The sequence below is a fragment of the Opisthocomus hoazin genome, chromosome 20, assembly GCF_030867145.1.
Source record: "Opisthocomus hoazin isolate bOpiHoa1 chromosome 20, bOpiHoa1.hap1, whole genome shotgun sequence".
NCBI lineage: Eukaryota > Metazoa > Chordata > Aves > Opisthocomiformes > Opisthocomidae > Opisthocomus > Opisthocomus hoazin.
In genome coordinates this window covers 10,082,015-10,103,059 of record NC_134433.1, presented here as the reverse complement: position 1 = coordinate 10,103,059, position 21,045 = coordinate 10,082,015, and the positions used below count along the sequence as shown (strand labels likewise).

Below are 21,045 nucleotides of genomic sequence, written 5' to 3'. Positions count from 1 at the left end.
GGTGCAAAAAAAAAGTGTAATACAAGATCAAAGTCAAGAGGGAAATAGCAAAGACTTTAAAGTTCTTGGCTGGCAGTTATCTGCGTGGTTGGTTCCCAAACTGGCTCGCTCTGGAATGGGAATTGTACACAGAACTGGCAGCTTTTGATTCTGCTGGACTGGATGCAAGAGGAAGCAGAGGAAGAAGCAAGGGCTGGATATGTTTTCCGTTTTACTTCAAAGTAGCTGAGTAGCTGGCTTGCGACAGAGCAGGAACTCCAGTGCTTGGGCACTTTCCCAAAGCTTAGGCCGATCTCCGTTCTCATCCAGGGATTCCCCTGTTTCCAGGAGTCACCCTGCAGCCCTGAGGCTGAGAATAAATCTTGAGTGTTCATTCTTTGCTTTGGGTTTTAGTCAGACCTGAGTCACCTCTCTGAGACTGACAAGAGTCATGTTCTTATTCACAGCTTAGCCTTGAGTTTCCTGCCGCAAACCCGTCGGAGTCCCGTACAGGTGCAGGCTCCTGGCTGCCTGCAGGTTGCAGTCCAGGGCTCCTGATCCCAGGCGATTCCTTTGTCTTTGGCAAGACGTGCTTCCTCTGTGCGTTTGCCAAATGAGTAATCACCATTTAACCGAGATTCCTTTTTCTCTCCAGGGGCGAAACATAGTGGTTTTCTACGGTTCCCAGACGGGTACAGCAGAGGAGTTTGCCAACCGCCTTTCCAAAGATGCTCATCGCTATGGCCTCCGGGGCATGGCAGCGGATCCAGAGGAGTATGACTTGGTAATTTAGCCACAAACAGCCTCAGGATAGGTAACATCCTTTTAGTGTCCCCTAAAAACCCAGGAAGGACCTAGCCAAGGGACAGCTGTCCTTTTAGTAGTGCCACTTAGGGAGAAGAAAGGAAATTGGATCAGCCGGAGAGATGCAGAGATGGGCTTGATCCTTGCTAGTGTATGGATTTGGGGTGAATATTGCAACACTAAAGAGGAAGGTAGCCTGGAGTATTTGAGAGCCACAAGTGATCTGTTGGCAGCATGAAACTTGCTCCATATTCCTTCTGTAGTCAGCATTGGTCCTGTACTGCTGCAGTCTTGCGCAGAGGCACTGACACTGGTGTTCTCCAGAGTCCACAATGATCCTGGTCCCTTAAAGCCTTGTATGAAAAATCCCATTGCTTTTCTGGTGGGCTGGAAGTATTGGCTTGCAGTCCAGTGAGGGTGGTTAGCCTTATTTCCCCTGCCATTTTGGATAGGTTTGGCCTTTCCCAACCCCTTTTGTAATCAGCTGTTTGACGTTACGTGGTGCTGTTCCACACACCAGAGGCAGCTGCGTTGTAGGAATAAGCTTGCCCAGTAACCGCATTGTGGGATCCTTCAGGGTTTGTTCTTTCCTTTGGTTGTAGTCGGACCTGAGTCGCCTCTCTGAGATCGACAAGTCCTTAGCTGTGTTCTGCATGGCCACTTACGGCGAGGGTGATCCGACGGACAACGCCCAAGACTTCTACGACTGGCTGCAGGAGGCTGACGCTGACCTGTCAGGTCTCCGATTTGCGGTGAGTGGCTCGCTTCTGGTTTGTGCTGCGTTTGGGCAGGGAAGCCAAAAGCCCTCCCCTGTGCCTGCACGTGGCTTTGGTAAAGGCACAACATGATGTCTTTGCCTTGTATGCCTGTGTTGGATCTGGTCACTATTGTCTTCCTCTCCAGGCTTCCTGGACACTTACAAACATGTATCTGCAGGCTTTAAATGCAGATGTCAGAGCGCTTTCCCCACTCCCTAAATCACAAGGGTTCACTGGTAATATCTTGCCGCAGACAGCCCAGCAGGCATTGAATATGAGGTCTGTAAATGTATTCAGGCGGCTGCTGCTGTTCAGAAGCTAATTGAGCAGCCCTGGGCCAGATCTTCTCCCGCAAATTAAATCACTTGGAGGAGCGTGTAGCTCTCTTCCTGTGCCGAGCTGAATAACTGGCTGAGATACAGCTGCCTCACCTAAAGCCCAGCCAAATTCCTTAGGCAGCATAATAATTGTGTATGAGGAGAAAGTCCACTGCCAGAGATGTTCAGCTGCTCTGTGTAAAGCAGTGAGCAAACATTTGCTGAGCGGTTTGTGGGAGGCGAGGGGCAGCAGTTGGTCTCCAGGCAGCCTGGGCTCTTACTGGTCCCTGGAGGAGATGGCGCAGGCAGCTCTTGTACGCGTGTTCTCTTGACGTGCTGGAGGCCTGGCTGAGGGGAGGAGGTGGTGCCTACTGACCAGACAAGCACCAGCGGTAGGTTCTTATTCAAGGCCCACAAATAGTTGATGGGTAGCTGGGAGAGGTCTTGCTGTCTTGCTTCAGCATCCTTTGCTGGGTGATACTGCCCAGAGGATGCCAGTGGAATGGGAAAAGTCCAGCCCCTGCCTCTCCACACTCATCAGCGTTCCCTTCCAGGTCTTTGGGCTGGGCAACAAGACTTACGAGCACTTCAATGCCATGGGAAAGTATGTGGACAAGAGACTGGAGGAACTTGGAGCCCAGCGCATCTTTGAACTTGGGCTGGGAGATGACGATGGCAAGTGAGTAGCTTGGCTTGAAGGGCTGGTCTGAGCTGGCTAAGGCATCATGGAAGGGACCTTGGCAGGGACCTGGCTCTGCTACTAAGACAGAAATAAACTCCATAGGGCTAGTTGTGGGAGCTGACATGCCTCTAAGTGTGTCTGTCTGCTCTCTCTCCCACAATCGGATCCCTGTACACTTAGAGTATCCTAGGGGATCCTTTGTCTGGGAGGTCCCGCATCAGCTTTAAATGACCATAGTTATATACTCGAGGAGGCTTTGCAGCCTCCTCTGCCTTTGCCCTGCTGCAGCTCCACTGCTGACCCAGCCTGTGTGGATAAACTCGCCCATCCCTGTGGAGGAGGCAAACTCAGTCTCCTTGTGAACTGTACAGCAATCTTCCAACTTGGACAACAGTATTTTTTTTTTTTTTTTTCAATCTCTCTATGCTCACCTGAGCACCCTGTGGGTAGCAGCTTCATCTGGGAAATTACATCAGCCCATGGTTTTACCTCTAAGGGCTGCAAGATCTGATGAGAGGGACATTGCTGTGTGTGGGAGGCCCTGGGCCCAGAAAAATAAGCATTGCCATGGTGGAATCTGCCTTTTAGGCAGGTGACCTGATTCCAGGAGTAGGCAGGGGGGAGCTGAGTTGGTTGAAGACGGAGCCTGAATAACAGAGCCTGCCTTGACAGATGTGGTGAAGGGAGGGGTGGCTGGTGTAGCATGTTCCCTCACACCTGCTTAGTGCTCTGAAGATGCTCTCCTGGTGACCTGTGGGCACGTGGAGGTACCAACACTGCCTTGGTCCAAGGGTGAATGCTTTTTCTTACAGTGAAGGGAGGAAGTCCGTAGGGATCTCAGACGGCTCCTTTGGGAATGCCGCTTTGCTCCCACTTGGGGCTGGGTTATTGAATCTTTCTTTTGCCCTGGCTAGCCTGGAAGAAGACTTCATCACCTGGAGAGAGCAGTTCTGGCCAGCGGTGTGTGAGCACTTTGGGGTGGAGGCTACGGGAGAAGAGTCCAGGTGGGTGTGGGAGCAGGTTCTTTCGGGTGCCAGAGAGATTGGCCACCTCTGGTGGCCATGCCGTCAGCCCTGAGCTGCTGTCCCCTTCCCTGTGCGCTGCCTCCCCTTCCAGACCTGAGACTGCACCTGTGGAGTAGAACAGCGAGTGGGGCTGTTTGGACTGAGCCTGTCCTGGTGCGAGTTTGAACCCAGGTCTGGATTTTGGTTCTGGATGGGTGATGTGATAGGTTTGGTTCCTCTGTGGATGGCCTTGCTGGGTTGCGATGTTCCCAGTGAAGCTGATGTTTCCTCCTGGTTTGGGCTTTCTGCATGCTCTGCCTGATCCCTCGTGTCTCGAGAGGGACGAAGGGATGGAAGCTGCAATTGGTTTGGAACTGCAGCAAAACTCCAGAGCTGTTGGAGTGGGGCCAGAGGAGGGCCACAAAGATGATCCGAGGGCTGGAGCACCTCTTCTATGAGGAAGGGCTGAGAGAATTGGGGTTGCTCAGCCTGGAGATGAGAAAGCTGTGGGGAGACCTTAGAGCAGCCTTTCGGTACCTGAAGGGGCCTATAGGAAAGACGGGGAAAATATTTTCAGCAGGGCTTGTTGCGATTGGATGAGGAGTGATGGCTTTAAACTAAGGGGGGTAGATTTAGACTAGATATAAGGAAGAAATTTTTTACCATGAGGGTGGTGAAACTCTGGAACAGATTGCCCAGAGATGCAGTGGAGGCCCCATCCCTGGGAACGTTCAAGGCCAGGTTGGATGGAGCTCTGATCAACCTGATCCAGTTGAAGACATCCCTGCTCACTGCAGGGGGCTGGGCTAGATGGCCTCTAAAGGTCCCTTCCAACCCAAAGCATTCTATGAATCTATGAAATTCAGCAAAGCAGATGATGGTTCCAGCTGTACCTTGTGATTTCCAGTTTGACTTTTTTCTCTTTTCTCCTCCAGTATCCGCCAGTATGAGCTGGTGGTGCACACAGATGTGAACATGAACAAAATCTACACCGGTGAGATGGGCCGTCTCAAGAGCTACGAGAACCAGAAGCCGTAAGTACCAAACCACCCTGGGCGGGGTGTACGTGGGCCAGGGTTCGACTGACGGATCCTTGATGCTTCTAACACCTGCATTGCAGGGGGTGTCCTTTCTGCAGTGCAGCCATCTGGCAGGTCTCTGCCCAAGAGAAATGGGCTCAGATCTGCACTGGGACTCTGAGATTTCTCACCACCACCAATTCATTAACTGAGCAGAAGGCTGTGTTCACGTGTGCTGTTTTGGTGGTACATTTGCAGCATCTGTTCTGAGGTCACTTGGAGCCTTTCCTTGCCCAGGGTAGCTAATGTGTGATGGTTCCTTGCAGTGTTGCTGTGGGGATGTTAGCTGTTAAATGAATTCCAGCCTGAAATATTTCTTTCAGTTGGGACAGTCCCTCCAAGCCACTTCTGTATCACGTGTTCTTAATGGGACGGGAGCTGCTGGCTGCTGGGCTGTGCGTAGAAGGAAAATGACGTTTTCCGTGCCAGTGTGGGTAGCAGCAGGATCATAATTTGGTTTGTGCTGCAGTGGGCTTTGAAACGTGAACCAGGACAGCCCTGTGCTCAGGTCATGGGAGCCTGCTCTGGAGGCAGAGGGAACGTGCCTGGATGCAGGCAGCGCTGTGAGCCTCAGGAGGGTAACCCAGAGGGTCCTCGTCTTTCCTTCCAGACCGTTTGATGCCAAGAACCCCTTCCTGGCCCAGGTTACGGAGAACCGCAAGCTGAACGAGGGTGGAGAGCGACACCTTATGCACCTGGAGCTGGATATCTCCGATTCCAAAATCAGGTAGTTTCCCATGGGAGACTGCTCCTCTATTTTGGCAGGAGCAGAGAACGAGGATGTGGCACTGGCCTCGTCCAGCACTGCAGAAGGGGACCTTGTTCTCATAATTAATTAACACCGCCCCTCTGGGTTTCTGTACCACGTGTCAGGTACCCCACAGCAGGACTTTCTCCCAGCTCTTGCGCTGTGCCTGGCTGTGCCAGCTGGCTTTGTGTCCCTCCGGAGCTGGCTGTGCATACCTGTCCTACCTGAGCAGTCCCAGCTGCAAGAATTCTCTAGGAGTTGTTAAGAAAATGAGGGGTAGATGAGCTATGAGAGGGGGGGAGAGCTGGGGATGGCTTACGTGTGGGTTTGCTTGGCTCAGGTGTACAAGCATAGGGGGAATAAAGCCCTGTTCTCAAAAACCCTCTTGCTGGCTTAAAATCCTCTGTGTGTGCTTGTAAGAATGCCATGAATCCAGGTGGCTTAACGTAACAAAATACTGCCGAGGTTTCGAGCAGCTTTGCTCCTTGCCTGTCGGGGAGCTGGCTTGTCCTGTGGAAGTCTGGCCTCATTGAAGTCTCTGGCAAAACTGCTGTTGTCTGGGAGGTCCCTTGTCAAAGAGCTGGTTCTTAAAACCATTACTCCGCGATGGTCCTTTCTGCTATGACCGCCGGCTCTGGGGGGTCCCTGGTTGTGCAGGTGCTGTGTAGCAGCTCAGATCTCAGCGGTGTCCTGCTGCCCCTTGCACCAGCCCGCTTGTCTCCGAACTGAGCAGCTCGGGCTCGGGGTGGACGGGAAGTGGTGGTGGTGTTTCATCTGCTCTCCTCCCGCTCTTGTGCCAGGTACGAGTCTGGGGACCACGTGGCGGTGTACCCAGCCAACGACTCCTCTCTGGTGAATCAGATTGGTGAGATCCTGGGCACGGATCTGGACACGATCATGTCCCTAAACAATTTGGATGGTGAGTATGGATCCCCCCTGAGCAGCAGCAGTTCTCTTGCAGCTATGGCCTCTGTCCTTCCCACCAGGGCAGGCGCCGATCGCCTTCAGGTCCCGCAGGGCACCTCCAGGCAAGCAGAGGAATCCCGTGGCCTCTCTGGATGCGGTGCCATTTCAGCAGCGGTGGCACAGAGCCCACTTGCTGCGAGCCGGCTGAAGTGGGTCGGTTGTGAAACGTGTTTGCTGTGCCCATTCGACAGCAAATTATGTAACGGCACGCTCCTAATTACAGAGCGTCGGCCCGCCGGAGCATCCCTCTGCCGCAGCAGCCCCGGAGCTCAACGGGGGCTTCGTGTCTGAGATGCTGTTATTCAGTCCTTGGAGGAGGCACAGGCTTGGGGACTGAACTGCCGGGAGGGAGCACTTGTGCTGACACAAAGAGCTTTTCCTGGGCAGCGTTCCCAGCAGAGCTGGTCTCTGGCAGGAGGGAGATGGCAGCTGCTGCCCGTCTTACTCCTAAAGCAGCCTGACCTGGAGCGTCAGGGGTGCTGGCCCAGAAGGCCAAGAGCTGGCTCCTGGTTTCGAGAGTGCAGGTGGCACTGCTGGAGCCGGCAGATGCCTGTGCGGTGTCCCGGGCTCTCCTCCTCACGCTGCCAGTCCTGTCCCTGCTTTGCTGAATGAAATGTCTCCAGCCTCGGCTGCTGGTGCTGACCTTTCCCGAGGGGGCTCTGCCCATGGCTGGCGGAGGCTAAGGATGCTTTTGGGGCCAGAACTGAAGGAGGTGTAAGTGCGTGAGGCCAAACGAGCCATGGAGAGCAGCCCTCCTGCTTGGCCTGGGGGTTTGCTGGGTGTCTCCGTGCGTGGGGATCTCGGGGCGGAGAGCCCCGTTGGGAAGCGTGGGGTTTGGTTTGGTTTGGTTTGTTTTTTTTCTGATAAGCTGTCAGGCAGCATCTGTGAAACACAAAATGGGCTACCGGGGGACGTAGCTACCTGGAGAGGGAGCTGCCCTGTGCTGGGGCTGCTTCAGCGCAGGATCAGGGCTGATTCAGCCCTAGGGCTGCTCCCCTCCCTGAAGCCTGTTCCCCTGCGCTGTCTGCAGCGCTCATGCCTGTAGCTGCATGTGGCTGTCTCCAGCTCTACGCTGTGTGTAGCTGCTGGCACAAGATTTGGAGCAGCATGCAGCTGCTGATTTCTGAATTTTTTTCTCTCTCTCTTCTCTCCTTCAGAGGAATCCAATAAGAAACATCCCTTCCCCTGCCCCACGTCCTACCGTACAGCCCTGACGTACTACCTGGATATCACCAACCCGCCCCGCACCAACGTCCTCTACGAGCTGGCCCAGTACGCCACGGACGCCGGCGAGCAGGAGCGCCTCCGAAAAATGGCATCGTCTGCCGCCGAGGGCAAGGTGGGAGCTGTGGCCTTCTCAGCAAAGCCACTGGGCTAAACCGGGTGCTGGGGGATCCCCAGAAGGGATCCAGGACTGCTGGGCACCACGTGCAGAGAGCTGAGGGAGCGTTTGCCAGCGGCGTAGGGAAGCCGTCACGTGCGTGCCCTCCTTGCCCGCAGGCTCTCTACCTCAGCTGGGTGGTGGAGGCCCGGAGGAACATCCTGGCCATCCTGCAGGACATACCCTCGCTGCGCCCCCCCATCGACCACTTGTGTGAGCTCCTGCCCCGCCTGCAAGCCCGCTACTACTCCATCGCCTCCTCCTCCAAGGTGAGCCTGCTTCCAGCAGGGATGGAGGCTGCTGAGGGACCCCACAGCGCCGCTGACCCTCCTCTCAGCTGGGGACGGGACACGGGGAGTTTGCCCTGGTGACGCTGTCTGTCACGGGGGCAGCTTTCATTATCTCCGTGCATGAGAAGAGGGGTTTATCCCACCCTCCACAGAGGGTCCCACACCGCAGCCAGCGGTGCCTTGATACCATCGCCCTCCTTGCAGCTCTGCTCCTCTTGGCCCGTAGGCTTTGCTTTCAGGGCTTGGAGGCAAGGTGGCGTTTCAGGGGTTGATCAAAACTCGCTCTGTACTTTGTGCCCAGAGCCCTGAGGTTGTCAGGAATACCAAGGGAAGCTCAGTGGTCCTGTGGTGAGTTGGACAACCAGGCACAAGCCTCATGGACGTCATCCTTGGAGGTCTGATGTGCCAGGGGAGGGATAGCTGTCCCAATGTTAATACTTAGTTAAACTTCTCCCCGTCCCTGAGTACAAGGGACTGAGCTGTGGGGTGGCCCAGAACCTCGTCTGGAGCTCCCTCTCTGCCTGGCGCTGACATCCCTTCCCTGCAGGTTCACCCCAACGCCATCCACATCTGTGCTGTGATGGTAGAGTACGAGACCAAGACGGGACGCCTGAACAAAGGGGTGGCCACCAACTGGCTGAAGAACAAGGTGCCCAATGAGAACGGGAGGAGCTCCCTGGTGCCCATGTACGTCAGGAAATCGCAGTTTCGCCTGCCCTTCAAACCCAGCACGCCCGTCATCATGATCGGACCGGGGACTGGCATAGCCCCCTTCATCGGCTTCATTCAGGAGCGGGCCTGGATGAAGCAGCAAGGTGAGTGCCCAGAAACTTCCCTGGGGCCTGGAGCTGCTGCAGGATAATGCTCAGCGGGGCCAGTTGGTGCCTCCAAGGTGCAGCTTGTGCTGCACACATTGCTGACGGGCCTAGCAGAAAGCAGAGGCAGTGGAGCAGGGTGAACAGCAGTTTTCAGCTGTGTTTTTGCCCAGCATGAGGATGCTTTGTCCTCCTCCCTTGGCCCCAGAGAACATTTGGGGGGCACGGATAGACCTGAGCCAGTTCTCTGACCTCTGCCACCACACCTCCAGGTAACCACTGTCAAGTCACTCGTTGCTAAAGCATGTAGAGACTTCTAGCAATCGGAGTCTCGAGCTTCCTCTTCTGAGCAGGAGCAGCAACACAGCTCTGCCTCCCCCGGGTGGGCAGGACGAGGGGAGGGCAGGGCGGGGGGCTGCAGGGAGCCAGCTGATGGCCGCTGTGTGACTCTGCAGGCAAAGAGGTGGGCGAGACGGTGCTCTACTACGGCTGCCGCCGCGAGCGTGAGGACTACCTGTACCGCGAGGAGCTGGCCGGCTTCCATCGGGAGGGAGTCCTCACCCAGCTCAACGTTGCCTTCTCCAGGGACCAGGCCGAGAAGGTACCGCTCTAATCCCCCAGCTGCTTGCTCACGCTGCCCAGCGTCGCTCCCGCCGTGGCAGCAGAAGAAAAGGCCCCGAGGGCTGGAGACTCCCAGCCTGGGGCAGCCTAGGGAAGGCCCATGGCAGTCATGGGAGCACCCAGCTTCTCCACTGCCTTGTGGAGGCACAAGCAGGGGCTTGGCTTCCCCTCCCTCGCTGTGGCCTTCTGACGTGGGGCTCTGCCCCTCTCACCTGACCCCCGCCTTGTTTCCTGCCAGGTTTATGTTCAGCATTTACTGAAGAAGAACAAGGAAAACGTCTGGAAGCTGGTTAATGAGGGGAACGCTCATATCTACGTGTGCGGGTAAGCCCAGCGGCAGGGAGGGGACTTCACAGAGTCACAGAATGGTCGGGGTTGGCAGGGACCTCTGTGGGTCACCCAGCCCAACTCCCTGCCCAAGCAGGGTCACCCAGAGCAGGCTGCACAGGACTGCATCCAGGCGGGTCTGGAATATCTCCAGAGAAGGAGACTCCACAGCCTCCCTGGGCAGCCTGTGCCAGGGCTCCGTCACCCTCAGAGGGAAGAAGTTCTTCCACATGTTCAGCTGGAATTTCCTCTGCTTCAGTTTGTGCCTGTTGCCCCTTGTCCTGTCACTGGGCACCACTGGAAAGAGTCTGGCCCCGTCCTCCTGACACCCACCCTGCAGATATTTATCAGCATTTCTAAGGTCCCCTCTCAGCCTTCAATTCTTCAGGCTGAACAAGCCCAGCTCCCTCAGCCTCTCCTCGTAGGAGAGATGCTCCAGTCCCCTCACCATCCTCGTAGCCCTCCACTGGACTCTCTCCAGTAGCTCCTCATCTTTCTTGAACTGGGGAGCCCAGAACTGGACACAGTACTCCAGATGGGGTCTCACCAGGGCAGAGCAGAGGGGAAGGAGAACCTCCCTCGACCTGCTGGCCACACTCCTCCTAATGCATCCCAGGATCCCATTGGCCTTCTTGGCAGCCAGGGCACACTGCTGGCTCATGGTCAACCTGTCATCCACCAGGACAGCCAGGTCCCTCTCCACAGAGCTGCTCTCCAGCAGGTCAGCCCCAGCCTGTACTGGTGCATGGGGTTGTTCCTCCCCAGGTGCAGGACCCTGCACTTGCCCTTGTTGAACTTCATCAGGTTCCCCTGTGCCCAGCACTTCAGCCTGTCCAAGTCTCGCTGAATGGCAGCACAGCCTGCTGGTGTATCTACCACTCCTCCCAGTTTTTGGGAAAACATTCCTATTCTGAGGAAAACGAGCGTCACTCAGTTCACCCACTTGTGTGTTACAAGCCCTGGGAGGGTTATGCTGTCCTTGTTCTGGGGAGGGCGAGCGGACGGGCTGGGGTGAGCGAACCGTCTGTGTCCGGAGGCGATCAGGCTTCGACGTGTGTGTCCCCTTCTTTCCAGCGATGCTCGCAACATGGCCCGGGACGTGCAGAACACCTTCTACGAGATCGTGGCCGAGTTCGGGAACATGAGCCAGCCCCAGGCCGTGGACTATGTAAAGAAACTGATGACGAAGGGCCGGTACTCTCTGGACGTCTGGAGCTAAGAGCGGGGCTGGTGGGGCCAGGGAGAGAACAGGTCCCCAGGCGTGGGCCCTGGGGAAAGCGCCTGCTCGCCCACTGCTGCTGCAGGTGACAGCGTTGTCCCCAGCCCACAGCTACCCCAGTGTCACTCCCAACCCCTCCTGGTCACAGCAGCCCCGGCCAGGCTGTGTGCCTGGGGCAGAGGGGGTTGAGAGGGGCAGGGGGGTAGCTCAGGCTGGTGTCCAGGAGCCGCGGTGCCCCAGGGAGCACCTCAGGGCACCAGCGTCTGCCCTGAGGTCAGGACACAGCTGATGTGGGGCAGGAGGGACGGACGGTGCTGGGGGAGCTCTGGGGTCCTTCCCTGAACGCGAGGAGTTGCCTTATCCGTGGGGCTGGAGACCACGCCTGCCTGGCGGAGGAGCTGGCAGCCCCCCGCGCTGGGGTTTGGTGCGAGGGCGCGGTGCGGGGCAGCGGCCTGTCCTCGTCCCCTCCTGCCCTGCCGTGGGGCTGGCAGCCGGCTCTGGGCACAGAGCTGTCCCACACCATGGCCACGTGCACCCGCTGCCAGCGACCGCTGCTCCGAGGAGAGGGCAGAGCCGGCTGCCCGGACCCCGCAGCCACCCCGCTCCTCTTCCCCGCTCCTCGCCTGCGCTCCAGCACGCAGCGGGGACGGCTCCGCTCCCCTCGCCAAGACACCGGATCTGGGCTCTGGCTCCCCGGGGTCCTGCAGCCAGCAGCTCCCCTCTGCCCAGCCCCTCCCTCACACTGTGTATGGTCATTTTTTAAATACTGTTTTTATTTTAACATCTTTGTGATTTAATCATGGGGAAAAAAAAAACCAACCCAACTTCCAGGCTGTCCAATGACTGTAAATTATTTAAATACATTTGCCCTTGGAATAAAAATACTGCTTCTGGAGCTTGCTTCCTGCCCTCCCTCTGCTTGGGAAGGGGGCGGCAGGAGGAGCGATGGCTGCTGCCCGGGAGGAAGCCCCGGGGTGCTGAGCGCTGGCAGGCAGCGAGGCCAGAGGGCTGGGGGCTGAGGCACGGCCATGCTGGACACGCTGTTTGGCTCCCAAGGCTTCGGGGGCTTCCAGCAGCAGCATGAGGCTGCTCTTCCCCAGGTCTCTGGGGACCCGGAGGTCCTGCTCGGCTCCCGGGGCAGCCAGAGCTGTGCACGGGGCCCGTGGGGGCTGGGGAGGGTGCTGGCACCCCTGCCCTCCTCTCCCATCCCACACCGGGGGAGTGTTTTTCCCTCCCTCTCCCTGACAGGTTGTGTCAGGGGAGCCACTACCAGATGGGCCAAAAGCACCGAGCATGCAGGCTGCTCTGAAACCACCCCAGCAACCCCAGGCACCACCTGCCCTTTATTTTTTTTGCACATGCGTCCTCTGGAGATGCGAGACCAGGGTGCTGTTCGCCTGGCTGAGGCTTGTGATGCCTCCACTGCTCCTTCAGCTTGCAGGGAGAGGAGGAACCTGAGGCCCACCCTGGAAGCCAGCACACGTGCCGGGGCAGCGACGAGGTGCGAGGGCCTCTTCCCCTCTGCCTTCATTGCCCCGGACCCTGCCTTGTGCCCCGGGAGCTGGGGTGAGGAGTGCTCGCAGAGCCGGGCTTCACCCCCGAGGACCACTCTGGTGAAGGTCCGGAAGGCCGAGGGAAGGGGAGCGACTGTCCCTGGCCCCCTGCTCGCCGAGGTGGGGGGAAGGCAGCCAGGAGAGACAGGCAGAGGGTGCTCCTGCTTCCAGGTGAGTGACCAGGGCACAGCCCCACAGCTAAGACACGGTCTGCGAGTGGCCCCAAGCTCTGTCCCACACTCAGGCTTCCAAGGAACAGGGTGGACACCAGAGTCTGGACGGCATCGAGGAGGTGGGAATGGGAGATGGAGCCAGGGGGGAGAAACAGTCCTGGCGCCCACACTGCCTCTCTTCAGTTACACTTCGTGTCTTTGTTCTTGTTCTGAAACTTCTGGTGGACGACACGGAGGGTGGTGAAGAAGTTCCCCAGGAAGAGGATGAAGAAGGGGAGGCCGCACATGAGGACCTGCAGGAGCCGCGGAGGCACGAGTCAGCAGGAGGGCCCTGCCCGGGGCACCCCCCCCGGGGCACACCCCCCCACGGGGCAGCCCCCTCACCTGCCACTCCTTGCACTGCGGGTGCTGGACCATGCGGAAGAGGGTGACGGCGTTGTAGAGCTGCCAGAACTGCGGGGCAGAGAGACTCAGTGGAGTTCCTCCTTGCAAAGGCTCGACCCCATGCTGGGGTTTACCCAGCGGCTCTCTCCAGGCACAAACCCCCCCGCAGACCTCGTGTCAGCCCAGCCTGCCCCAGCACGCAGCGAGACTGGTCCCGGTGCGGGGCCAGAGGATCCCGGTTGGGAGATCCCCCCCTTCTGGAGCCCAACAGCTGGGAGGAAGCCTCAGACCAGCCCACTGCTTTTGGCCATCGGTCTAAATGATCCGACCAAGGAAGAACCGGACCTTCAGGAGCTGAAGCTCCGCAGGGGTTAGGAAGGGCTCTCGGAGCCGGCCCCGTGGCCGTGTTTTGCACAGCACTTGAGCACTTGGCAGAACTACCCCAGGCCCTCCCCATCTCACCAGCCGAGCCGTGGAGGAGGGCGCTTTGGAGGAAAAGAAAAAGGCTCCGCGTTTTGGGAAAGCATTTCCCTGCCCCTGGCACGGGCATCGCTTGGCTGCAGCAGCCCGCGGGTCCTGCCTGACGCCCAGGCTGCCAAGCGCAAGGGTCGGTGCACACTCACCTGCCCAAAGAAGAGGAAGGGAAGCAGGAACGTGAGGCCTCTCCACATCCAGGACTGGAAGCCCTCTGCAGAGAACACAGGTTTGCATGGGGACCTGAGAACATGCTGGCGTGGGCCGCTCTGCCGGCAGCTGCGATGGTGGCTCTGCCCTCACTGCGGCCGCTCAGCCCGCGCGCCCGGCGTCGCAGCGCCGGGGGGGTGGTGACAGGAGGGCTTCGGTCTGCGAGGCAGCTTCCTGGGGGAACCTCGGATGCTGGGAACCACATCTGCTGCTCCCTGCCACCCCGAGGGAGCCAGCCGTGGGCCAGCGGCCCCGGGAGAGTGGGAGGGGGGGAGCATCCAGCCTACGGGATGCTGCCGCCCCAGGGGAGGTGCTGCCCTCAGAGCTTTGGCTTTATTTCTACCTTTTACCGTTTCTGCCACTGATCAACCTCAGTCAAGCTAGCCCCGAAACAAAAATAACTGTCAGCGTTGCCTTTAACAGAAACCACAGCTCCCAGTTAGCCAGGCAGGGGTCTGCTGCTGGGAGGGAGGCTGCTAGCAGCCACGGGCCCTGCAGCAGTGGCAGCTCCCCGGGGACTGGGGCAACCAGTAAGGGAAGATGCCAGCTTACCCACAGTCAGATCCATGTTGTGCCTCTCGCCCAGCGCTCGCAGCCGGTACAAGCACCCGCTCTGATAGTAGTACTGGAGGAACTGCACGAAGCCTGCGAGGAGAGCGCGCGTGCCGTCAGCAGGCGCCCAGGCATCGGGCCCGGGCCCCAGCACGAGCCCGGCTCCGGGACGACGCTGCCTGTCCCAGCGCCAGGGTCGGGGAAAGAGGCTGGGGAAACCCAGGGGAGGAGAGGGCTGCGCGCAGCTGCGGCCGGGTCTCAGCGGTGGCAGAGCAGGGCAGGCACGCTCAGCGCCCGAGGCCAGCCCGGTCCCAGCCCCCGCGGCGGCACTTACTCTGGTACATGGAGAAGGAGAGGAACTGATTCCTGAACATCTGGTACATCAGCCCGTCCGGCCTGTGGAGAGACGGGGGCTGCGAGGAGGCACAGCCAGCCCTGCCTGCCCCCCGGGCCAGGGTAATGACACCCCGCCTCGCCCCGGCCCCCACCAAAACCGGGGGCTGAGAGCCCTTCCGCAAGAATTGCCGGGCAGGGATCGCGTCTGCCAGCCCAGGGACCCTGTCTGCGCCGCCTGCCGCACCGAGGTGCCGACGGCTGCTTTCGTTTAGGGCGCTTGGGCCTGGTGAGGAACGTGTGGAGCTGACAGTTAGACCCCAACGTCCACAGAGCTGGAACACGGCCGCAGGTTAGGGCAGCAAAGGCCCCTTTGAGCTGGCCACAGCTCCAACAAAGAGACAAAGGGACCCAGACTTACCACGTCAGCATGACACCCGAGAGGAAGGTGGAGACGTAGTGATGGAAAACCCACCAGCCTTTGATTCTGGAAGGCAGACACAGAGAAGGGGGCATCAGGTCCCGAGCACGAATCAAGGCCCAAACGCGCACCAGCGGAGCCGAGCCAGCCCAGCGCAAGGCGAGGAGTGGGGCTGGTTACGAAACGGCCCTGTGCGGAGCAGGACCCAGCGCCTCCGGTCCAGGCAGCACCCAGGGGCCCTTCCAACCCTCCCACACTGCCTCTGCACGGGCAGCTCCTCCTGCCCTGTACAACTCATCACCGGGGTTTGCTACACACCCTGAGTAGGAGGGAGCTGCTCGCTTTGGAAGCACGGAGCTACGCAATGCATCCCAGCTCCCCAGCCTGGCAGAGGAGGACCAAATGGCTACAGGTCGGCCTCCCCGAGCCCACGGACTCACTTGGATCCGTTGTTGATCAAGATGCTCTCCCGGATGGTGAGGGTGCAGTAGTACCACACCAGAAGGAAGTTGAAGACAGCGTCTGTCACCCTGGTGGGAGACAAAGCGGGGTGTCAGGGCAGCAGCAGAGCCACTGCTCATGTGTTGGGGGGACAGGCACCGAGAGAGCCATCGCTGCGGGACGCCCACCCGCCCTGCGGGCAGGGAGACCTGCTTCTTCACCATCCACTGTGGCCTCAGCCAGATGGCAGCAGCCACGAAAGCCACCGCACCTCCAGGGCAGCGGCCAGATCTTTGGTCAGGATCTCCTGTTCAGCTCTGGGCCTCTCGGGAGGAGCGAGGAGGACAAAGGGGCCCTGGTACGAGGTCTCTGCCCAGCATTCAAGCCAGGCTCACCTGGAGTTGAGGAGGAACCGACAGGAGAAGGACACGATCAGTAAGATGATGGTGAGGTAGAGCTTGAACTTCTCGTACTCATCTTTATACGCGAACCTGCAGGGAAGCACAAGGGCCGGCTTGGAGCAAGGTGGCTGCTGGAAGGCTCTACCCTCCCACCCCACCTGGCTGGACAAAAGGACGCTCTGTTGGGAACCTGTGGGACATGCTCAGGAAAAAACCTTGTCCCCTGGGTATTTCTGAGAGGAGACACAGGTGAGACAGCTTAGGTGCCCCCCACCCACACCAGCCTGGCGAAGGCCCCCAGGGAAGCTGGGCAGGCTGGTGTCTGCTCAGCCCTTCACAGGGAGGCCTGGGGACGTAAGAGGGGACACCTCTGCATCAGTGTCCCAGCGTGTGGGGGGCTCCCACGTGCCAAAACTGGCCATCGGTGTTTCCCAAGAGAAGAGGAGGAGGCTCGCCAGCAGCTGCATGAGCTTGTCTCTCCTGGAAGTCCCCACCGTGGGGGAAACCCAGACACAGCTTTGGTGGAGGATCCTGTTTAGCTTCTCAGAGCTAACGGTCGGTCCCAGCCGGTGGCAGGAGCCTAAGGGGGAGTCGAGGACTCGGCTGATTCTGGGGAGGGAAGCAGGGGACGGCCTGGGAACGGAATCTGCACTGGGTAGGTCAAGCCAGCCATGTGTCTGCACGTGGGGCAGCTCAGCTCGGGAGGAGTTGGTGTTTCCTGGTGCCAAGGGGTCCCAGGCCAGGCAAAGCACAGGGTGGCAGCGACGAGGGGGCCGTACTTGGCCTGCTTGCTGAGCAGCGTGACGTTCACATTCCCGAGCACCAGACTCAGATACAACCTGGGGAGAGAGCAGAGGTGTCAGGACGGGTGCCCGCCCGGGAGCTGGCAGTACTGCCAGGCAGAGCCATCCCCTCTCATGCCACCATGGAGGCCACGGGGCCGGGAATGAGCCCCCAGCTGTTTTCCACTCGGAGCTGCCAGGCAGCGTGACTGGCACAAATGCTTGGCATCTCCTCCCAAGGGCAGGGGACAGGCGGCCGAGCACACAGCCCAGCTCCCGCGGGCACCGGGGCTCCCCTGCGCGCGGCCGCCGTCCGAGGGTGGGTGAAGGCCACGGGCAGGCAGGAGCACCCCACGTTTCACCCGGAGACGAGGCGCCCCGTACCCGTTCTTCTTCGGCAGATAGGCCTCCATCTCAAAGAAAACGTTCTGCCTCTCTTTTATGAGGCTCTGGGTCTCTCGGATGGACTCCTCCTGGTCAGGGCTCACGTGGGCTCTGCATCTGGGGAGGAAACACAGGCGCTGGCACCAGGACAGGCTCCGTTACACGAGCAGCACATGCTCGATGAGGCCCCATCTGCAGTGCTGTGTCCAGTTCTGGGCTCCCCAGTTCAAGAAAGATCAGGAGCTACTGGAGAGAGTCCAGTGGAGGGCTATGAGGATGGTGAGGGGACTGGAGCGGCTCTCCTGCGAGGAGAGGCTGAGGGAGCTGGGCTTGTTCAGCCTGAAGAAGAGAAGGCTGAGAGGGGACCTTATCAATGCTGATAAAGATCTCAAGGGTGGGTGTCAGGAGGATGGGGCCAGACTCTGTTCAGTGGTGCCCAGCGACAGGACAAGGGGCCATGGGCACAAACTGAAGCAGAGGAAGTTCTGTCTGAACATGAGGAAGAACTTCTTCCCTCTGAGGGTGACGGAGCCCTGGCCCAGGCTGCCCAGGGAGGCTGTGGAGTCTCCTTCTCTGGAGATATTCAAGCCCCGCCTGGATGCGGTGCTGTGCAGCCTGCTCTGGGTGACCCTGCTTGGGCAGGGGGTTGGGCTGGGTGACTCACAGAGGTCACTTCCAACCCCGAACATTCTGTGATTCTGTGATACGGGACCGGCTCGGACAAGGACACCCCAAGGACGGGGAAGATGGACTGGAGGCAAGTCCACGGCTCTGTCTGCAGGGTGAGCTCCTCTGAAGCAGGAGTGAGAGCGAGGTGAGGCCAGATGGGTCTTCTCCTCAAGGAAGGACGGAGAGAGCTTTGTGCGGGAGGGCGGCGGGTCAGGTCACCCACAAAGCCCTTGCACGCTTTGCACTGCAAACCAGGCACAAACCGGGGCAGAGGAAAGGGAAGCTGAGGGAGATCTGCCCGAATGAGTCCAGACCTCGGCAGGACTGTGCTGCCGGTGAGGCCGCAGTAAGGTTTGCTTCAGGGACAGAGCCGTGAGAAGAGCTCATTAGCATCTCATTACCATCCTCACAGCTCTCCCCTCCCGTCCCAGGACACCAACTTACTTTTTGAGGGACAACGACAGCTCCTTCAGCCGCTTCTTCTGCCGTGCGATGGAGCTGGAGATCCCGTCCTGGAGCTTGGTCAGCTCCTCGAGTTTCTGCTTGTACAGCTTGTGATTATCCTGCGAAGGAGAGACCGGCATGCACGACAGCCGCCTGCCCAGCCACCCCTGCCCTCGGGCCCTCTGCGCGGGCACCTGCCCATCTGTTGATGATGCTGATCTGCTAAAAACCATCTTTATCTTCACCTGTACAGCAGCTGGGGCAGGAGGCCAGGCGTGCCTGGGGAGCCCGCAGCCAGCCCTGCTCCCGTGGGGACGTCCGTCCCCAGCGCCAGGGCAGGTACCTGCAAGGGCACAGCCCGGTCCGGCCCCGGGCTGTGCCAGCCCAGCCAGCAACGCGGTCCCACTCCAGGGCTGCTCCCGTGGTTGGGAAGCCACCGACTGCAGCGCAGGGGAGAGGAAGGGCTCGGAGAAGAACTCTGCTGGGGCCAAGGCTACAGCTGAGGGCCACCGCCACCCGGGAGCGGTGGCTTTGGCTGCCAAGATGGAACAAGCATTCGTGGCGTGCCTGCCGCTGCCCCGACTCGTGGCTCTGGGGCTCCGTCCCGAGCACCCCGGGGAAGCTGGAAGGAGCCGGGCAACGAGCCGGACAAAGAGGACGGGCCTGCAGCAGGGCTGCAGCCAACGGCCCTGCTCCTCGCGTGGTGGTAACCCAGCTGCACCTGGGTAAGGCTAGATGCCATTCTTCGCTATATTTAGAAAGGAAAGGGGAGAGCATGCTGGATCAATGCTCATTCTTGTCCGGGTCAGCTGGAGAACAGCCTCACCTCGACCACGGGCAGCCCGGACGCCACCTCCACCCGGGAATTAAATGCTGCTCGCAACAACCCTTGGACCAGACCCTGACGCGTGCACGTTTTAGCCTCCGCACCTCTTATCGAGCGCTTTATCAGCAGATCTCAGAGCTGTTCCCAGAGGACAAACGTCAAACCGAGACGCAGGGGAGGGAAGCAACGCCTTCTCCCTCCGCCGACAGGCAGCGGCGGGGTGGAAGCGGACCCCAGGCAGCGATTCATGGCCCCGCTCCCTGCTCCACCATCAAACTTTCCTGTTCCACCATCAAACCTTCCTGCTCCCACCTGGAGCCGCCTGCTTCTCTCACTCCGGAGTTCACCGAGAGCGAGCGGCTTTTGTGACAGCTTGGTTAGCGGTGCCAGCCGAGTCCTGCTGCTCCGCACGCCGTCCGGCACCGCGCTCGGACCCAGCTCCGCACGCCGTCCGGCACCGCGCTCAGACCCAGCTCCGCACGCCGTCCGGCACCGCGCTCGGACCCCGCCTGGAGCGGGAGCCAGCCCAGCAGACGGTTTCCGAAGGAGAGGGCCGGCACTGCGTGGCTGCACGCAGGGCTCACAGTGGGTGACCCGGGGATGTCCGCGCAACCCCTGTGGAGCAAGAGGAGGTTTCTCAAAGCCTCCCTTGCCCCAGATCTGGGCACAGCTCCGACGTGTCCGCAACCACATCCGCTTCGCCCGGCGCAGAAGGCAGGGGACAGGGAGCGGGTGCAGACACAGCTGGGCGACCCGAACCGCAGACGATCAGCCAACCTTTTCCTTGGGTGACTCCCGTGCCAGCTGCACCCTCCGTCCCCGGGCAGCGAGCACCCTGCGGGTGACACGAAGCGGGTGGGCACGTCCCGACACCGGGCACCTTCCCGGCACGGAGCCCCCGGCCAGCCCAGGGGGTCGGCCGCTGGAGGGAGGGTGCCGGGGTGGAGTGAGGCGTTGGGATGGGTGCCCCGTTCCGCTGCCGGCTCCCCTGGGGGCCTGGCTGCGGGCTGGTCAGGGCCGTGAAGCAGCCCCCGCAGGCCCTGCTCCGGGCCGTGCCCCACCGGGTAGCGCCTCGGGAACCCGGCGGCCTCCCCACCGCGGGCCGGGGCACGGCGCTGCCCGGCCCTGGCTCCCGCCAGCCCCGCCGCGTCCCCTTCCAGCGGCCCCCGGCAGCGCGGGAGCTCGGCACACCGGGCCAAGCCGCCGGCACCCCCGCGGGAGACCCCGGCAGAGGGTAACGGCCGCCAGGCGGGGGTGTCCCGGGGGTGTCCCGGTACCTGGATGCGCTGGTAGCCGTCCTGCAGCTCCTCCCACTCCCGCAGGCACTCGGCGGCCGAGGCCCCGCAGGCCGTGGCGGCCGTGGCGGCCATGGCGGCGGGCGGGCGGGCGGGCGGACGGACAGACGGACGGACGGACGGACAGCCCCGGCCCCGCCACACCGGGCTGCGCTGGGCGGCCACCGCCTCCCGCCCCGCTTCCGGGCACGCCCCCCGGCGGGGCGGGGCGGGGGCGGGGCCAGGAGCGGGGGCGGGGGCGGCTGCGGTGTGGTTTTCCTTGGAAATGGCAGCGCGGAGTGGGGCGGGGCAGGGCAGGGCCGGACCCCCCCGGGCACGCAGGGGCAGGGGCAGGGGCAGGGGCAGGGGCAGGGGCAGGGGCAGGGGCAGGGGCAGGGGCAGGACAGGACAGGACAGGACAGGACAGGACAGGACCCCCCGGGCACGCAGGGCAGGGGCAGGACAGGAACCCCCGAGCACGCAGGGCAGGGGCAGGGGCAGGGGCAGAGCAGATCCCCCCGGGCACACAGGGGAAGGGCAGGGGCAGGGCAGGACCCCCCGGGCACGCAGGGCAGGGGCAGGGGCAGGGGCAGGGGCAGGGGCAGAGCAGATCCCCCCGGGCACACAGGGGAAGGGCAGGGGCAGGGCAGGACCCCCCCGGGCACACACGGGAGGGGCAGGGGCAGGGGCAGGGCAGACACCCCCAGGGCACACAGGGTGCCTGGGGGCTCAGA

At 60.6% G+C, this 21,045-nt stretch overlaps 2 protein-coding genes across 6 annotated transcripts in view; one reads left to right on the top strand and one right to left on the bottom strand.

Annotated features, from left to right (window-relative positions):
- Window positions 1-11,885, top strand: part of POR (cytochrome p450 oxidoreductase) — a 31,935-nt gene extending 20,050 nt beyond the window's left edge. For all 5 annotated transcript variants that reach the window (XM_075440492.1, XM_075440493.1, XM_075440495.1 and 2 more), the window contains 13 exons: window positions 635-763; window positions 1,386-1,535; window positions 2,413-2,537; window positions 3,455-3,544; window positions 4,480-4,578; window positions 5,234-5,350; window positions 6,172-6,290; window positions 7,495-7,676; window positions 7,838-7,987; window positions 8,556-8,823; window positions 9,279-9,424; window positions 9,683-9,768; window positions 10,846-11,885. In XM_075440492.1, the coding sequence (XP_075296607.1) occupies window positions 635-763; window positions 1,386-1,535; window positions 2,413-2,537; window positions 3,455-3,544; window positions 4,480-4,578; window positions 5,234-5,350; window positions 6,172-6,290; window positions 7,495-7,676; window positions 7,838-7,987; window positions 8,556-8,823; window positions 9,279-9,424; window positions 9,683-9,768; window positions 10,846-10,990 (1,806 nt within the window). In that variant the 3' untranslated portion in view covers window positions 10,991-11,885. The remainder of the gene's footprint in view (window positions 1-634; window positions 764-1,385; window positions 1,536-2,412; window positions 2,538-3,454; window positions 3,545-4,479; window positions 4,579-5,233; window positions 5,351-6,171; window positions 6,291-7,494; window positions 7,677-7,837; window positions 7,988-8,555; window positions 8,824-9,278; window positions 9,425-9,682; window positions 9,769-10,845) is intronic.
- On the bottom strand, window positions 11,869-20,489 carry TMEM120A (transmembrane protein 120A). Its single transcript, XM_075440497.1, has 12 exons — window positions 20,315-20,489; window positions 18,212-18,330; window positions 17,099-17,215; window positions 16,712-16,771; window positions 15,927-16,022; window positions 15,531-15,620; window positions 15,091-15,156; window positions 14,671-14,732; window positions 14,337-14,429; window positions 13,724-13,788; window positions 13,101-13,169; window positions 11,869-13,009 (listed from the first exon to the last, which is right to left on the bottom strand). The coding sequence occupies exons 1-12, from the start codon at window positions 20,405-20,407 to the stop codon at window positions 12,896-12,898; spliced, it is 1,044 nt and encodes a 347-aa protein (XP_075296612.1). The 5' UTR covers window positions 20,408-20,489; the 3' UTR covers window positions 11,869-12,895.
- Window positions 20,490-21,045: the final 556 nt, after the last annotated feature.

Excerpts from the sequence above, each read along its gene's own strand:
- TMEM120A (XM_075440497.1), bottom strand. The coding sequence starts at position 20,407 with ATGGCCGCCACGGCCGCCACGGCCTGCGGGGCCTCGGCCGCCGAGTGC. Across the intron at positions 15,157-15,530 it reads TTGATCAACAACGGATCCAA|AATCAAAGGCTGGTGGGTTT; the intron begins GTGAGTCCGTGG and ends TCTGCCTTCCAG. Across the intron at positions 13,789-14,336 it reads CAACATGGATCTGACTGTGG|AGGGCTTCCAGTCCTGGATG; the intron begins GTAAGCTGGCAT and ends TGTTCTCTGCAG.